Source organism: Nicotiana tomentosiformis, chromosome 9, assembly GCF_000390325.3.
Source record: "Nicotiana tomentosiformis chromosome 9, ASM39032v3, whole genome shotgun sequence".
In the NCBI taxonomy this organism is placed as follows: domain Eukaryota; kingdom Viridiplantae; phylum Streptophyta; class Magnoliopsida; order Solanales; family Solanaceae; genus Nicotiana; species Nicotiana tomentosiformis.
The window spans coordinates 48,727,326-48,743,682 of record NC_090820.1 but is presented as its reverse complement, the minus strand read 5'-3'; the positions used below and the strand labels follow the sequence as shown (position 1 = coordinate 48,743,682).

The following is a 16,357-nucleotide window of genomic DNA, read 5'->3' as shown; positions in this document are numbered from 1 at the left end:
TGAGCTTTTTTGTCTGTTCGAGAAGATTCAAGGTAGTGCTGCATGGATGCCGCAGACCCTTGGAGATTCCCCTTTCTTCATTTCTTACTGTTGTAGTACTTTCAGACAATATTGTACTTATTGAAACACGTTATGTATTTAGTTTAGAGCTTATGACTCTGTACTAGTTGGTTCTGGGGAATTGTATTGTGTATTGCCGTTTTGGCATATGTTATCACTATTTTCGCTATTTATGTTAATTTAGGCTTATTATATCATATTTTTATAATTATGAAAAATTTAAATTTTATACCCTGAAGGTATCACAGTATATAACTGCTTTTGTGTAACTTTTTAAGAGAAAAACTTTTAAATGTATAAAGAAAGGTAAATATTTTATTCCGACTGAATAATCATGTAAAAGTCCCTTTTATATTTATACTAATGATATGTTTGAAACAATTTAAAGATTAATTAAGTCTATTAACTATTCAAAATTTCAATTCTAATGTATTGTTTTTGTTATATCAATCAAATTTTTTGTTTCACTACCTCATATATAATATAAAAAATCAATAAATGTATTAAACTCTTTCTCTGCACAATTTGTTTTTCTTCTTTCTTCTTGTTTTTTTTCTTTGACAAGGTTAAAAAATAGTTATGGAATTTGTAAAATTTGCCCCTAGATGAGGCAATTCTTGAAATGGGGGCCAAATTGGAATTGTAACAAAATGAAGGGAGGATTGTTCCGAACAGACATGTCGAACTAGAAACAGAGTATCTCAAAAAACCCTAGTAAACCCAAACCTCCATTGCCAAGACAGCAAATTGCTGTAAGATTTCTGATAGCAAAAATGGGGGAATCAGAGGCCAAAGCAGAGACAACACTGAAAGAGAAGGGCAATGAATTCTTCAAAGCTGGGAACTATCTCAAAGCTGCAGCTTTGTACACTCAAGCCATCAAGAAAGACCCATCAAACACCACTCTTTACAGGTTCATTTTCACTATTATTCAGTTGCATTTTTCTGTTAATATTATAACCTTTCTTGTGTGTGTGTTTTTTATTTTTATTTTTTATTTTTTTACAGTTATGTGTTAAAGTTGTCATTTTGCTTGTGGGTTTTGTGTTGGCTACTCCTTTAGTGGCGATTTATTTCATCAACAAATAATCTCTGCATTGCAATCCCTGCATTAGTAATCTCTGCATAACTTGTCAAACCAAACGACCCATTATGGATTAAAGTTGTCATCTCGCTTGTGTTTGGCCGTTCTTTTGCTCTTTTTCTAGTCGTATTTGTTCTTTATATACTAATATGGCTTTCTTGATTGATTGTATTTCTGCTATGACATTGTTAATGGACCTCAAAGTTATATTGATATTGGAGCTAATTAACTCCAATAAGTTAAGGGGCTGCCTACTGATTATGCAGTTAATTAAGAAATAGATGAAACTTAGTGGTTTAAAACAAAGTCCTGCCAAAGTAACAAGTGCCTTTGTCCCCAAAATGCTATTTTTACATGTAAAGAAGTGAATAGAATTTGTGATTAGCCATGTTTTTCCTTTCCTTCAATTGAGAACCTGTAAACCACTAGCCTGCAGCAATAATTATCTGAGTTTCTATATCACTAAACTTTTCTTTTCTTTAAGATGTTGTCATGCATGTAAGTTGTGTGACATCCGTCTTTACTTTCCCCTCCTTGGACTCTACTACAGAAAGCTTTGAGGTCCTACTTCAATGATGTCATCTATGAAATTCCTTAATATTCCATAAAATATATTGATTGCACCCAAGGGTGTGGCCTAAAGCTCAATGAGTCCTTTGAGAGACAAAAAAATACTAGGTCATTGTTTTCCATCTGCCTAAACCTTTGTGTGCAGAATTACTGGTACTTGTGCTGGTGGAGTATTAGATACCCGGTGAAATAGTCAAGGTGACCTGACCTAGATGGCACAGTTAACTATATATTTAGATTGATTTTATATCATATCCGATGGACCAAATTCTAAGCTAGGACTTCCAATTGGGGCAATAGCACAAGTGTGTATGCTACATTTTTGGTTAGTAAATGATATTAAAGTCGGTGTACAGTATACTTCGAAGATTAACTGCAATTTTAGGATCTTCCTTTGGTTGATAATTGCTTATGTAGCTTTTTACCACCTTAGACATATTCAGAATTGGGAGGGGTTGAAACTAATTTCTGATAAACGTGGAGGAAATCCTTATGTAACTACTAACTTGATTCTCGAACAATAAAACAAGAGAGAAAATCATTTGGAGAAGGAAGTCTAATAGAATATCAATCAATCAACTATACCTCAATCTTACTGACCTGCTGTCGGTTTTATAGATTGTTAGACTATTAATGGGAAAACTCATATAATAACACCAACAAGAGAGAGAGAGAGAGAAATCATTTGGAAAAGAACTCTGATAGATATCTTTCCATCAACTACACCTCAATCTTACTAGCTTGGGTCGGTTTTGGGAATCTTCTGTAACTTTTTTCCTTTATTCGTGCCCTTTGATTGCAATTTTAAATAATTTTTCTTAAGACAGTTTAGGGGTTCTTTAAAAGTAGAGTTTCTATAAATAAAAAAAGAAGTAGAAGTTCTCTAAATGTAATATTTTTTTTATAAGGTAATGTATATTGACGGCAGTGTTTAGAAAAGCGATCGCTTCGTCGCTTTAAACGCGAAGCTACGCGACTCAGTGTCGCTTCTAGCTGCCTGAGGCGACTCGACCGAGGGAAGCGCACGCTTCAACGGACGAAGTGACGAAGCGAGCAAAGCGACGAAGCGATCGCTTCTGTTAAAAAAGCGACACTGAGTCTGTTTTTTTAAAAAGAGGGCCCTTTTTTAAAAGAAAAAACTTTGGGTCTGTTTTTTTTATACAAAACAGACCCTAAATTGACAAAAATTGGTCATTTCTTCTTCTCTCTTCTACGATCAAGGTCGACCAAAGCCTAGGGTTCTTCATCGACATTTCTGAGCAGTCCAGGTAATTTTCTTCTTCTCCTTTCTTCTTCTCTTTTTTTTCTTTCTTCTTTCTTTCTTCTTCTTGGTCCCGTCAGATTCTGCTTTTTTTTCTTTCTTTTTCCTTCTTTCTTCCTTCTTCTTCTTCGTTTATCTCTGAGACTCTGACAGTCCAGTTTGCACTGTTCAGACTTCAGCGTCTTCTTCTTCCCTTTATCTCTAACCCATTTTGTTTTTTTCCCCCTTTTATTCTTCTTATTTATTACTTTTAATATGTATTTTAGTATATGTTATATTTTTCAGTCTATTTGATTTTTTTAATGTATATTTCAGCATATAAAATTAATTATTATTTATATATGTTATATTTTTCAGTTTATTTGATTTTTTAATGTATATTTCAGCATATAAAATTAATTATTATTTATATATGTTATATTTTTCAGTTTATTTGATTTTTTAATGTATATTTCAGTATATAAAATTAATTATATTTTTCAGTTTATTTGATTAATTTTATATGTATTTCATTTTAGAAAATTAATTATTATATATATATGTTATATTTTAGTTTATTTGATTTTTTAATGTATATTTCAGTATATAAAGTTAATTATTATTTATATATGTTATATTTTTCAGTTTATTTGATTAATTTTATATGTATTTCACTTTAGAAAATTAATTATTATATATATATATATATATATGTAATATTTTAGTTTATTTGATTTTTTTAATGTATATTTCAGTATATAAAATTAATTATTATTTATATATGTTATATTTTCAGTTTATTTGATTTTCTTAATGTATTTTTTAGTATATAAAATTAATTATTATATATATGTTATGTTTTTAGTTTATTTGATTAATTTTATATGTATTTCATTTTAGAAAATTATATATGTTATATTTTAGTTTATTTGATTTTTTTAATGTGTATTTCGGTTTATAAAATTAATTATTATATATATTATACGTATTTTCAGTTTATTTGATTATGTATTTTCTTATATCTTAATAGGGATTTCAAAATGTCTCAAAGATCGAAAGATAAAGACCCGGCTTGGCGATATGGCGATAGAGTTAATGAGAAGAATACAAATATTGTATGCAAGTTTTGTAACAAGATTACAACGGGTGGAATTTATCGGTTTAAATTCCATCTTATTGGTGGCGATAGAAACGTCACAAGTTGTCCGAAATGTCCACCGGAGGTGAGGGATGAAATAAAGAATTTTGTTGAGAAGAAGAAGGAGCAAAAAAATCAAATGAGTCATCAACCATTGGTGACCAATCTTGATGATGATGGTGATGATGATATTGAAGAATTGTCACTTCCAACAAAACGGGGAAGAGATGCAATCTCTTCAAGCCATGGATCGACGGGTACGAGTAGGACTAAAGGTCCTATAGATTGCTATTTCCCAAAGAAGCCGGAAGGAAAGAGCGGTGGAAAAGATGTACAAAAAATTGCTAAGGACATTTTGAGGGATCGTGCAGTTAGAGCTTTTGCACGATGGGTCTATGATGCTGGGCTCCCCTTCAATTGTGTCAACTATACTGACACTTTTGGAGACTTTATTGAGGCCGTTGGTCAATACGGACCTGGAATGAAGCCTCCCATTTATCATGAAATCAGAGGTCCTTATCTAAATAAGGAAGTGGAGGAGACTAATAAAATTGTGGAGGAACATAAAGTGTCGTGGAACAAGTATGGCTGCTCCATTATGATGGATAAGTGGACGGCAAGAACTGGGAAAATGATTATTAACGTGTTGGTGAATTCTCCCAAGGGAAGTTTGTTTCTTGAGTCCATTGATGCTAGCGACTCATCCACTGACCACATCAAAATGTTCACCTTGTTTCAGAACACCATTGAAAAGATTGGCCCAAGCAAAGTTGTTCAAGTGGTCACTGATAATGCGAGTGAAAATATGAAAGCGGGTGGCATGGTGGAAGGAGCGTACAAGAATGTCTATTGGACTCCATGTGCGGCTCATTGTATCAACTTAATCTTCGGGGATATTTTCAAGGAAAAACCCTTCTCTACAGTTTTTGGCCAGGGCGTTACGGTACATTCTTATATTTCTCAGCGGCCCTTGTTATTGAATATGATGAGAAGATTCACCGGATAAAAAAATTTGGTGAAACCGGGCAAGACAAGGTTTGCCACTGCTTTCTTGACTTTACATAGTATCCACTTGCAAAAATCCAATTTGAGAAAGTTGTTCACTTCAGAGGAATGGAGCAAGAGTAAATTTGCAAAGGAAAGTGCAGGGAAAGATGTTGCACGCATTATTCTTTCTTATTCTTTTTGGAATAATGTCCTTCATGCTCTTAAAATTGGTGGCCCTTTGGTTAAAGTACTCCGTTTGGTGGATGGGGAGCAAAAACCACCAATGGGCTACCTCTATGAAGCTATGGATAGGGCAAAGGAGGCTATTCAAGCATCATTCACTGATGAGCAGAAATATGCAAAGGTCTTTCAGATCATTGATGCAAGATGGAGTGAGCAACTTCATAGACCTTTGCATGCAGCTGGACTTATTCTGAACCCGTCACTCTTTTATGATCAGCATGAGAATAATTCATTGGCTAGAGAAGTGTGGACAGGATTCCATGAGGTTGTTATCAAGTTGACCCCAGATGAAGACATGCAAGAAAAGATAGTAGATCAGCTTGCTATTTACAAGGCAGCTGAGGGACTTTTTAAGCTCCGACTTGCTATTAAACAAAGAAAGACGAAATCGCCAGGTGACCAAGTGCTTCTATATTTTATAGCTCTAACTTTAATGTATTTTTTATACTTATTAACTCTTGAATTTTTTTTCACTTCTATAGTTGAGTGGTGGGACCAATATGGTGTAGAGACTCCGAATTTACAGACTTTCGCCATCAGAGTTCTAAGTTTAACTTGTAGCTCATCCGGATGTGAAAGGAACTGGAGCGTTTTTGAACACGTGAGAAATAAAAAGAATTATTTCGTGTTTTGAGATAAAGTAAATTATATCTCAATTGTCCCAACTCCTACTAATTAGTTGACACATCTTGTTTGCAGATTCATACAAAGTAGAGGAATCGACTAACCTTGAAGCGCCTCCATAATCTAGTGTTCATAAAATACAATAGAGCATTGAGGCGTTGCTACAACCACCGCAATCTAATTGATCCAATTCTTTTGGACAATATTGATGAGGCAAATGAGTGGCTAACCGGAGTCCCCGAAAATTGTGAAGATGAAGAAGTATTTGAAGGCGATTCTAATTTCACTTGGGGTGATGTTGCGGTTGCTAGTGGAGTTGGGGAGAATCCTTATGGTTTAAGGGGGAATACTTCAAGTTCAAGCTCGATTAGGAAGGGAAAAAGTGTGGCTACTACAAGTCGATCCCTATCCCTAATTGATGAAGATGAAAGTGATCATGAAGAGAGGAAGAGGAGGGGGAGGAGGAAGATGAGGAGCAATATGAAGATAATAGAGGAATTCAAGATTTTGACAATCTTGAAGAAGAACAAGAAGAGTAGAAGAATAAGAGGTTGATTCTAGTAATTTAGTAGCTTTGATTTTGACAATTTAAACTTTTTGATTATTTATAATTTTATATTGTGTCTTTGCAAGGTTTACATTATGTTTTTAAGAATTGCGCTTTACTTTAATAAAGCGTGCGCTTCGCTTTTGAAGCGAGGCAAGCCCTTGTCGCTTTTTTGCGCTTCTCGCTCTTAAAAACACTGATTGACGGGAATTTATAGAGTTGGTAAAGATTATCTAGAAGAGGAAGATCCTGTGTCCAGGAGATTAGGTGGGTAGGAACTAAGCACGAGACGTAGATATGTTTAAACTCTGGTACTCAGGAGGTGCGAAGGGCAAGAACAGAGTAGGTAATTTGGTCAATAGGGAACTTAGGGAACTAGTGATAGAGGTTAGGAGGGTGAACGATAGGCTGTTGGCTATTAAGTTGGTTGTTGGAGGGCTTACTTTAAACTTTATTGGTTGCATACGTGCTTCAAGCGGGCTTGGATGAAGAGGTTAAGAGGCACTTCTGGGAGGATTTGGATGGGGTGCTGGGTGTTATTCCGCACCCTGAGAAGCTATTCCTAGGAGGAGATTTCAATGGCCAATCGGATGACTTCCAAGGGTTATGACAATGTGCATGACAACTTCGGTTTTGGTGATAGAAACGAAGGAGGCACTTCACTATTGGATTTCACTAAAGCTTTTGATTTTGGTGATAGCTAACTCGAGTTTTCAGAAGAAATAAGAGCACTTGGCCACCTTCCAGAGTATGGTGGCCAAGACCCAAATTGATTACCTATGCTTTAGGAAGAGTGATACAGGTTTATGTACGGATTGCAAGATTATCTAGAGATTAGGACGAAGAGAAAGAAGAGGGTTGTGCATGGTCAACCTAAGATCAAGTAGGGAACTTTGACTAAGGTCAAAGCTCAGGAGTTGGGGGAGAAGATAGCTGGCAATGGGGGCTTAGCAGAGTAGTGAGGACACGAGTAGTATGTGGACCACGATAGCGAATTGCATTAGGCAAGCAGCTAGAGAGGTGTTGGGGGTCCCGAAAGGCTACTCTAGTGGGACACAAAAGGGACTGGTGGTGGAATTGAGAGGTTTAAGGAAAAGTGAAAGCCAAGAAAGCAGCGTATTGAAGCTAGTGGAGAGCAAAGACGAGGAGAAGAAGATGACAAATATGGAGTAGTATAAGAGGCAAAGAAGGAGGTGAAGTTAGTAGTTACGGTGACAGACTACAACGTTTGAACGTTTGTATAAAGAACTTGGGGACGAAGGTGGGGATAAAAAGTTGTACATACTAGCCAAGGTGAGAGAGAGGAAGGCTAGTGACGTGGACCAAATGAAGTGCATCAAAGACGAGGAAGACAAAGTATAGGTGGAAGAGGCTCATATTAAGCGAAAATGGCAGACTTACTTCATAGACTCTTGAACGTGGAGGAGGACAAGAACATTGTGTTGGGTGACTTAGAGCAATCAGAGAGCTGTTGAGATTTCGGGTATTGTAAGAGTATAAAGGTTGAGGAAGTTGAGGAGGCTATGCGTAAGATGAGCGGAAGAAGGGCAACCAAGCCAGACAAAATTGTAGTACCGGGTTGTTTAATGTTATTTTTAGGATGACGAGCATGCCCGAAGAATGGAGGTGGAGTATAATGATTCCGTTGTACCAGAACAAGGGTGATATCCAAAATTACAACCACTATAAGGGTATCAAACTACTAAGCCGCACTATGAAAGTTTAGGAGAGGGTGGTAGAAGTGAGGGCAAGGAGGAATATGTCTATTTTCGAGAACCAGTTCGAAGTCATGTCGGGGCGATCGACTACTAAAGCTATTCACCTTCTGAGGAGATTGGTGGAGCAGTATAGGGAGAGAAAGAGAGATTTACATATGGTATTTATTGATCTAGAAAAAGCATACGACAAAGTCCTAATGGAAATTCTATGGAGATGTTTGGAGGCTAGAGGTGTGCATGTAGCATACACTGATTAAGGACATGTATGATGGAGTTAAAACTCGGGTAAGGACAGGGAGACTCGGCAGTGTTGTAAATAGCGCTCGCCTCAGCGCTAATAGCGTGAGGCATAGCGATGCGAGCCTCCATCGCTTTTTTGCTGTGTAGCGTTGCGTTTAACAAATAGCGCTCGCCTCTGGCACTGTAGCGAGAGGCGACACTGTAGCGAGAGGCGACAATGTAGCGTCGCTTTTAAAAAAAAAAGAAACAGTGCAGGGATTAAAGAAAACGACTCGTGATTAGGCCTTTGAGCTTTCAGACATTTCCTTCTTCACGCTTCAAACAACAGAGCAGCCACATCGATTTCTTTCTCCAGCCATAGCCACAGTGGTCGACCCAGCCACATCTCGAGTTTCTGCCATTTTCTTCTTCATCCAATTCGACCCAGGTATGCTTCTCTTCTTCTTCGAGTATCCTTTTTATTTCTTTCTTCTTTCTCGTTTCTTTCTTTCTTTCTTTCTTTCTTCCTTTTTCTTCTTCTTCCCTTCTTTTTTTTTTGGCTCTGTTTTTTATCGAGCAACAGTCAACAGAACATAGTCTGTTTTTGCTATGTTTTTTCTTCCTTTTTCTTCTTCTTCTCTTCTTTTTTTCTTTTGCTCTGTTGTTTATCGAGCAGCACCCTGTTTTTGCTCTGTTCTGACTTCTGTCTTTCTTTTTGTTCTTCAGTTCTTCTTTCTTTTTTTGCTCTGTTTTTTGATTTTTAATTCCTTCACAGCTTCATTTTGGGTAGAGGCAGAGAGTTTTATTTCAAACCTGAAGAAGAATAGATGTTGCTTGTTTTAGTTTATGAATCTACTATGACTATGTATTGAGTTTTTAATTTTTGAATTGATATATTTATTAATATATTATTACTATTGAGTTTTTAGTTATATATATAATATTTTATTTTTTTATTTTAATTTTTAGTATATATTGTCGCTTCACATCAAAAAGGTGAGCGCTTCGCTTCTCGCCTCAGTGAAGCGGGCCCTCATCGCTATTTGTCGCCGCACGCTATTCAAAACACTGAGACTCGAACTCTTTTCAGTTATGATGGGGTTGCACCAAGGATAAGCTCTTAGCCCGTTTTTATTTGCCTTGACGATGGACGTAATGACGAGTCACATTCAATGGGAGGTGCAATGGTGTATGTTATTTGCAGATGACATAGTATTAATTGACTAGATGTGGGGCAGAGTTAACGCGCGGCTAGATGTTTGGAGATAAGCTCTAGAGCAAAAGGTTTCATGTTGAGCAAGGCCAAAACAGAATACTTGGAGTATAAATTCAGGGATATGACTCATGAAGCAGACGTGGACATGGGGCTTGATACACAAGTTATCTCTAAAAGAGGAAGTTTCAAGTACCTGGGTCCAGTAATCCAAGGTAATGGGGATTGAAGAGGATGATACACATCGTATTGGTGCGGGGTGGATGAAATGGAGGCTCGCAGCTAGTGTTTTGTGTGATAAAATGTGACACAAAGTCTTAGTAAGTTCTACTGAGTGGTGGTTAGACCGACTATGTTGTATGGAGCTGAGTGTTGGTCAGCCAAGAAATCCCATATCCAGAAGGTATAAGTAACGGAAATGAGGATGGTGGGATGGATGTGTGGACATAGAAGGAGAGCTAAGATTAAAAGTGAAGATATTTGGGACAAGGTGGGCATGACCTCCGTGGTAGACAAGATGCGGGAAGCTAGGCTGAGATGGTACGGACATGCGAAGAAGAGATGCACTGATGCCCCGGTGAGTAGGTATAGAGAGCCATGGTAGGCCTGAGGAGAGGTAGAGGTAGGTGGAAAAAGTATTGGGGAAAGGTGATTAAGCAGGGCATAGTGTAACTTCAGCTTCCCGAGAACATGACCCGTGATAGGAGGGTGTGGAGGTCGAGAACTAGGATAGAAGGTTAGTAGTTAGTCAAGCGTATCTCTTTCCCATACCAGTAGCATTAGTATTAATTTCGTATTTTCTTATTCTTAGATTTCTATTACTAGCTGTTGTTTCTTTCGTTTTGGTTATCTTGTCATCTTATCTTGCTGGTATTACTGCTAGTTGTTGCTGCTTCTTTTTCTTCTGTCCTTGAGTTGAGGGTCTATCGAAAACAACCTTTCTATCTTCACAAGGTAGGGGTAAGGTATGTGTACATACTACCCTCCCTAGACCCTATTTGTAGAATTACACTGGGTTTGTTGTTGTTGAATGCATATTGAAATGACCCAGCAAAATGCTGGAAAAGAAATACAAGCAAAAGCTAAAAAACTTTACAAAGAATGTAATGCAAAAATAAGATCAAGCATGGCTTCAGGCTCTAACACATTTGCCATAGCCATGCTGCACCAAAAACTAAGCAAGAATATACAATTCGCTTTGAGCTTAAGTATATTGTCATTCTTATCTTCAAAAATTCTAGCGTTCCTTTCCTTCGAAATTACCCAGCATATAGCTGCAGGAATGGTGTTCGACATGGGGAGGGAGGACTTAGCAATTCCTCCTCTCTGCCAAGCCATCAAAAACTCCAGAAGAGAGCTAGAAGAGAGCTTGGCATGCACCAGTTCAAGCCCATGATGGCAAAAACTAGGTTCCAATGTTGGCTAGTGACTCTGCAATGTAAGAACAAGTGGTTCATGTTCTCCGCATCTTCGTTACAGAGAATGCAATTATTGTGTACTTATGTGCTTCCATAAGCTTGAGACAAATAGGGGATGTTGGGATCTAGTTTCCCATGGATTAGTCATACCATATTTGGAACTGATAACAATTTTCCAGAGAGTCCCTTCTTCAGCATTAAACCTCCATAACCATTTACACAACAAGCTTTTATTGTGTGCCTTCAAATCTCTGACACCAAGCCCCCTGCTTTTTTGTTAAGGATAATTGTGCTCCATTTGACCAGGTGAAAAGCCTTTCTTTCATTGTTTCCTTCCCAAAGACAATCCCTTTTGTCCAGTTTCTTAGAGATAGAGACAGGCAGGGGAAAAAAAGGCCATAGTGTAAGTGGGTAGAGCATCAAGAACACTGTTAATCAGAACAAGTCTACACTTACTCCTTACGTTGACATACAAGTCTAACCAGTCTAAAAGGAATCCTAGCAAACACTATATGTCTATATCTAGTGGTAAGTGTAAAACAGCTAAACCTTAATTTCAACTAGCTTATATCACCAGTGTGGTTTTTCTTTCTGTTTTGTTACGTTCTTAGCTAAGTTAATAGCTAACTTCTCATGGTTTATGAATGATTTAGGTCCATTGAGGAACTTCCTTCCGGGTGAATTTAGGTTTACCTCTTCTTTTTTAGCTCCTTTATCTATTATATTGCCGCAAAAGGAACTCTAATAGAGTATAAAAACCAAGTCCTAATTCTTAATATGAAAAAGCTAAGTCCTAATTAGGGTGGAAGTTTATATAGTGAATGCTAGATTTGTCACCAGCAATTCTTAATCTTCTGCTAGGTTATTGTGTTTCAGATTCTTTTACGTCTTCCCTCTACGTATTCTTGCCTTACTAAGTAAGAATTTTGTATGAGCATAATATTTTCCCCCTCAAACATACCTCTACTGATATTTAATTAATAAAATGCTACCAAGTGGAAGGTTTGTAATTGCTATTAAGGGATCGTTTGATTCACATGCTAGTTGTGCGAGAATTATAATGCGCAGATTGTTTATGAGGTGATTGATAATGAAGGGATTTGCTATAAGGTGATTAATAATGAAGGGATTAATTGTTTTACGATGAAGAATACTGAAAGGATTGTCATACAAGAATTGCTTATATTAAGGACATTTTTTCTCTAAGTGTTTAATCCCTGTATTGTTAATACATGTATGCTTATTTCACATTTTATCCCACATAAAATATGATATAGATTCCGGTATAACTTAATGCAAGTATTATAATTAATATCGTCAACCAAACACTACATAAAACTATGTAGACATTAGTTTTTCTTATACGACAAACCAAACACTGCATACATTATGCAAGGATTATTTTTTCTAATCCCCTATAATCAAACATGGTATAATTTTATGCGGGATTTTATGTTGTAATTATTTTTCCAATGACTCCAACCAAACAAGCCCTAAGTAAAAATCATAATTCTATCTATAACTTTTTCATTGGATGACTTAATTTTAATGGGTCTTTGTGATTGTTTATTGTGGTCAGAATTTGCTTTCTAATTCTATTGACTTTGTGAAACTGACTCTTGTTCCTGATATGTTTTTCACTTAATTCAACTATGTATAGCAATCGTGCTGCAGCATTTTTGCATCTGGTTAAACTTAGCAAAGCACTTGCTGATGCCGAAATGACGATCAGTCTGAAACCAGAGTGGGAAAAGGTATACTTCCAGAATTTGGAATCTTTCACGAACACCCTGTCATAAGAAAAAAAGATCATACACCACGAGCAGGAAACAATGTGAACTTGTTATCTAGCGAAGTTATTCTCGTAATAAAATGACTTGATTGCATTTGTAGGGTTATTTCAGGAAAGGATGTATACTAGAGGCTATGGAACGCTATGATGATGTATGTATAAAATTTTTCCTCTTAATCGGAAAACTTTTTCATGTTCCAGTGTTGATGTTTATTATCTTGATGTAGGCCTTAGCTGCTTTCCAGATGGCATCAAAATACAATCCACAAAGTTTGGAAGTATCCAAGAAGATAAAGACACTTGCGCAGTTGGCAAAAGATAAGAAGCGAGCTGAAGAACTGGAGAACATGAGATCCAATGTTGACATGGCAAAATATTTTGATATGTTGAAACCTGAACTGGTTAGTGGTCTTCTGCATCTATTTCTAGAGACATATATCTGTTTCAGAATGTTTATTGGAGCTCTGATGTATTTTCCATTCTATGATTGCTGATGCACTTTTTAACTATGGTTTTGGTCATATGGTATTTTTTGTTCATGCAAGCGTTGACGTAAAATCTATTCTCCTCATGCAGGTAAGGAACTTGTTGCATCAGCAGCTGTGTGATATAGCCCTAAATCGAATTCTGGAAAATGTTTTTCTCACGAAGTTTCCGCATGAGATGTACTAAGTTTGATGCTACTTTTTGCAGTCTGAGAAATATGGAGCTGAAGACGGCAGTAAAGAGATTTTCTCTTTTCTTGTTGAAACAGTAGAGAATGCTGTTAAGTCATGGCATGAAACTTCAAATGTGGATCCTAGAGTTTATTTCCTTCTGAACAAGGAGAAGACCGACACGGAGAAGTATGCCCCAGCTGTTAATATAGACAAGGTACTTCATATTCTTACTAATTGAAAAGTTCTCCTCATGGATATTTTTCCAACAATTTCGGCCTTCCTCTGATATTTCTGAATTCAATTTGTCAGTTGTAGGTTACATTGTCAGTTGCAGTTGGAATAGAGTTTATACTATCTAATTGTGTACTTTTTATATCATGTGCTAGGCTTTTGAGTCACCCCATATGCACAGCAGTTGTTTTCCATTTCTTCGACAGTATGTTGAAGATTCTTTCTCTCAAGCTTCATGTTTAGTGACACCGAAAAGTATCATATCTTACCCACAGGTAAATTCAATCACTGAATGCTCTCTCGAAAGAGGCAATTGCTTGTAAGAACACAGATAACCCTCTTAAAAATGGCTTTTCTTATGGATTCACACACTGAAAGGCATAAATTGGTTATAAGCTTGTTCAAATTAACCAATAATTGATATTACAAGAAGCATCCTAGTTCTGCGTATAAGTTCTGTTAGAAGCCTTGTCAGGTCAAAAAAAAATCTGTTAGTGACTGTAATTGTGTCAACTGCTTTGGGTTTGCTCTATGCTTTCGTGAATCTCAAAGATTATTGATGAATATTGGATGTTGGTTCTATGCTTCCATTCTACTACTTAAAACCTAGAGCAGAAAGCTTGAATTTCAAACACAAATGTACTGACTACTGACCTTCGTAGCTTCGCCTTTAATTTGTGCTTTGTTCTATTAGCATCTTTAGTCTGGTTCAGACAAACACTGGCCAAAGGAATTTGAAAACAGAATGAAGTTGACTTGTATCTCTTGGAGAGTGAGTTAAAGGTGATCCTGACAGATGATGATTTAGTTTCAAGTTAGTGTCTGATGCGAACCAGAGGCAACATTGAAATCTTGTAGTATTGTTTTTATCAGCAGTTATTGCAATTGATCTGTTCTTTCATGAATCATGATTTCAATGTGTGATCTTACAGGTCTGGAAAGGTCAAGGATCGAGGAAATGGAAGCATGGACAAAATGATGGATTTTTTGTCCAATTTGAATCACCTTTAGTACGGAAGTTGTGGTTTATCCCTAGCTCCACTGAGAAAGGAAAAATCTTATGCAGGTATGTTTCCCTTTCTCTTAGCCAAAGCACAAGACACATACATAAAAAGTGGATGTCACCTCATTCTATCTTTAATAAAATACATAACAAACACGATTATTCTTTTCATAGCATATATAAGTAAGCACCAACTTATCAAGTGCTAAAAAGGGTAATAGCTTACAAGTCATACAGTCTTGTACATCAAGTATGGACCTCTTGAGATGTGATATTTATTGAGACAACAAAATAGCAATTCAACTGAATGTGCATTTCTGGAATTCCAGCCTGTGAAGCTGTGAACATTTCAGGATAACTCTCATCTTTCATGACTTGGGCAGCCATCCATCTAAACTTTTCCTAGTATCCTAGGATTAAGCAAAACTTGGAAAAATGCGTAAAAGTTTAGCAACTTCTTTTAGTTAATTTATAAATTGATATCTATTTGAATAATGAGATCTTTTTGGATAATCATGCTAGTCAAGCAAAGAGGTTGTGAGTTGCTCTAGTGGTGAGCATCCTCCACTTCCAACCAAGAGGTTGTGAGTTCGAGTCACCCCAAGAGCAAGGTGGGGAGCTCTTGGAGGGAGGGAGTCGAGGGTCTATCGGAAACAACCTCTCTACCCCGGGGTAGGGTTAAGGTCTGCGTACACACTACCCTTCCCAGACCCCACTAGTGGGATTATACTGGGTTGTTGTTGTTGTTGTTGTTAGTCAAGCAAATAGAGCTTCTTATATATAGTTTTAAGTATGTGCATATGTTTGTTATTCTATGGAATGTATTTTTTCAAGTTGAGGCATATAACCTTGAGTTAGCTCCTAAACTCAATCTTCAATCATCTTCAGGGATCCAGTGCCTTTGGATATTAGCGCACATGAACTTCTTCCTCGTATATTCAAGCAAGTATAGTCGCGGCTATTGCAGTTCCACATCTTGGGTCAGCTTTTTGGGGAATCTTACATGGGAGAAAATGAGCTTATTATCGATGAAGTGAAGCAAGCACCTGATTTTAAGTTTCCTTGCATTGGGGTCTATATTCTCCTTGGACGGGGGCAATACGGGCATGCTGTCAGAGTGCTCCGGAGTTCCTGCTTATCCTTAAATTGGTGAGGGTTTTATCAGCTGTCAAGATATCAGTTATTTTTGAAGATTTCTTATAGTAGATTAGAATTTCCTAGTGTTGCATGCTTCGTTTATTCTCATTTCACTTTCACATTGTTTGGCTGTTTTGTGCAGCAGTGAGTTTTGGTTAATACTCTTAAAGTAATTTTTCCAACCGTTTTCGAAATGACTCTTGTATATTTGCCTGGCTAGAAGTAATGTTGGTGGTGTTACCTTATCTTGGTTTCTCACAATGTTCATTACTGTTATCCTGCCACTTTTGAACTTCCTCTCAGCTTTGTATATTTCCTTTTTCCTCTTGTAGGACTCTTTAACTGGAATTATTTTTAGGCTTATTGGTAGCTATTTTTAATTTCTTTTATTGTTTGGAGTTTGGTGGTGGGTTTTGTTTTTTTTTCTTTTTTTTTTGAGGGGGGTGTTGCAAGGCGTCGGGAATAAGTACTTGA

General features: G+C 36.8%; 2 protein-coding genes across 2 annotated transcripts; both read left to right on the top strand.

Annotated features, from left to right (window-relative positions):
* The first annotated feature begins 587 nt into the window (after positions 1 to 587).
* Positions 588 to 16,128, top strand: LOC104112583 (uncharacterized). The gene is made up of 8 exons (XM_009622549.4): positions 588 to 973; positions 12,722 to 12,815; positions 12,955 to 13,005; positions 13,081 to 13,254; positions 13,547 to 13,726; positions 13,899 to 14,018; positions 14,676 to 14,809; positions 15,635 to 16,128. Exons 1-8 carry the CDS (start codon positions 834 to 836, stop codon positions 15,696 to 15,698), a joined length of 957 nt encoding a protein of 318 aa, XP_009620844.1. The 5' UTR covers positions 588 to 833; the 3' UTR covers positions 15,699 to 16,128.
* Positions 5,113 to 6,584, top strand: LOC138899623 (uncharacterized). The gene is made up of 3 exons (XM_070186258.1): positions 5,113 to 5,717; positions 5,805 to 5,923; positions 6,022 to 6,584. The coding sequence occupies exons 1-3, from the start codon at positions 5,363 to 5,365 to the stop codon at positions 6,034 to 6,036; spliced, it is 489 nt and encodes a 162-aa protein (XP_070042359.1). The 5' UTR covers positions 5,113 to 5,362; the 3' UTR covers positions 6,037 to 6,584.
* Positions 16,129 to 16,357: the final 229 nt, after the last annotated feature.

Bases quoted from the DNA above. Each gene is read 5' to 3' on its own strand.
- LOC104112583 (XM_009622549.4), top strand. From the start codon at position 834: ATGGGGGAATCAGAGGCCAAAGCAGAGACAACACTGAAAGAGAAGGGC. The intron at 12,816-12,954 runs GTATACTTCCAG...TTGCATTTGTAG, and splicing joins TGAAACCAGAGTGGGAAAAG to GGTTATTTCAGGAAAGGATG. The intron at 13,255-13,546 runs GTTAGTGGTCTT...TACTTTTTGCAG, and splicing joins ATATGTTGAAACCTGAACTG to TCTGAGAAATATGGAGCTGA.
- LOC138899623 (XM_070186258.1), top strand. From the start codon at position 5,363: ATGGGCTACCTCTATGAAGCTATGGATAGGGCAAAGGAGGCTATTCAA. The intron at 5,718-5,804 runs GTGACCAAGTGC...TCACTTCTATAG, and splicing joins AAGAAAGACGAAATCGCCAG to TTGAGTGGTGGGACCAATAT.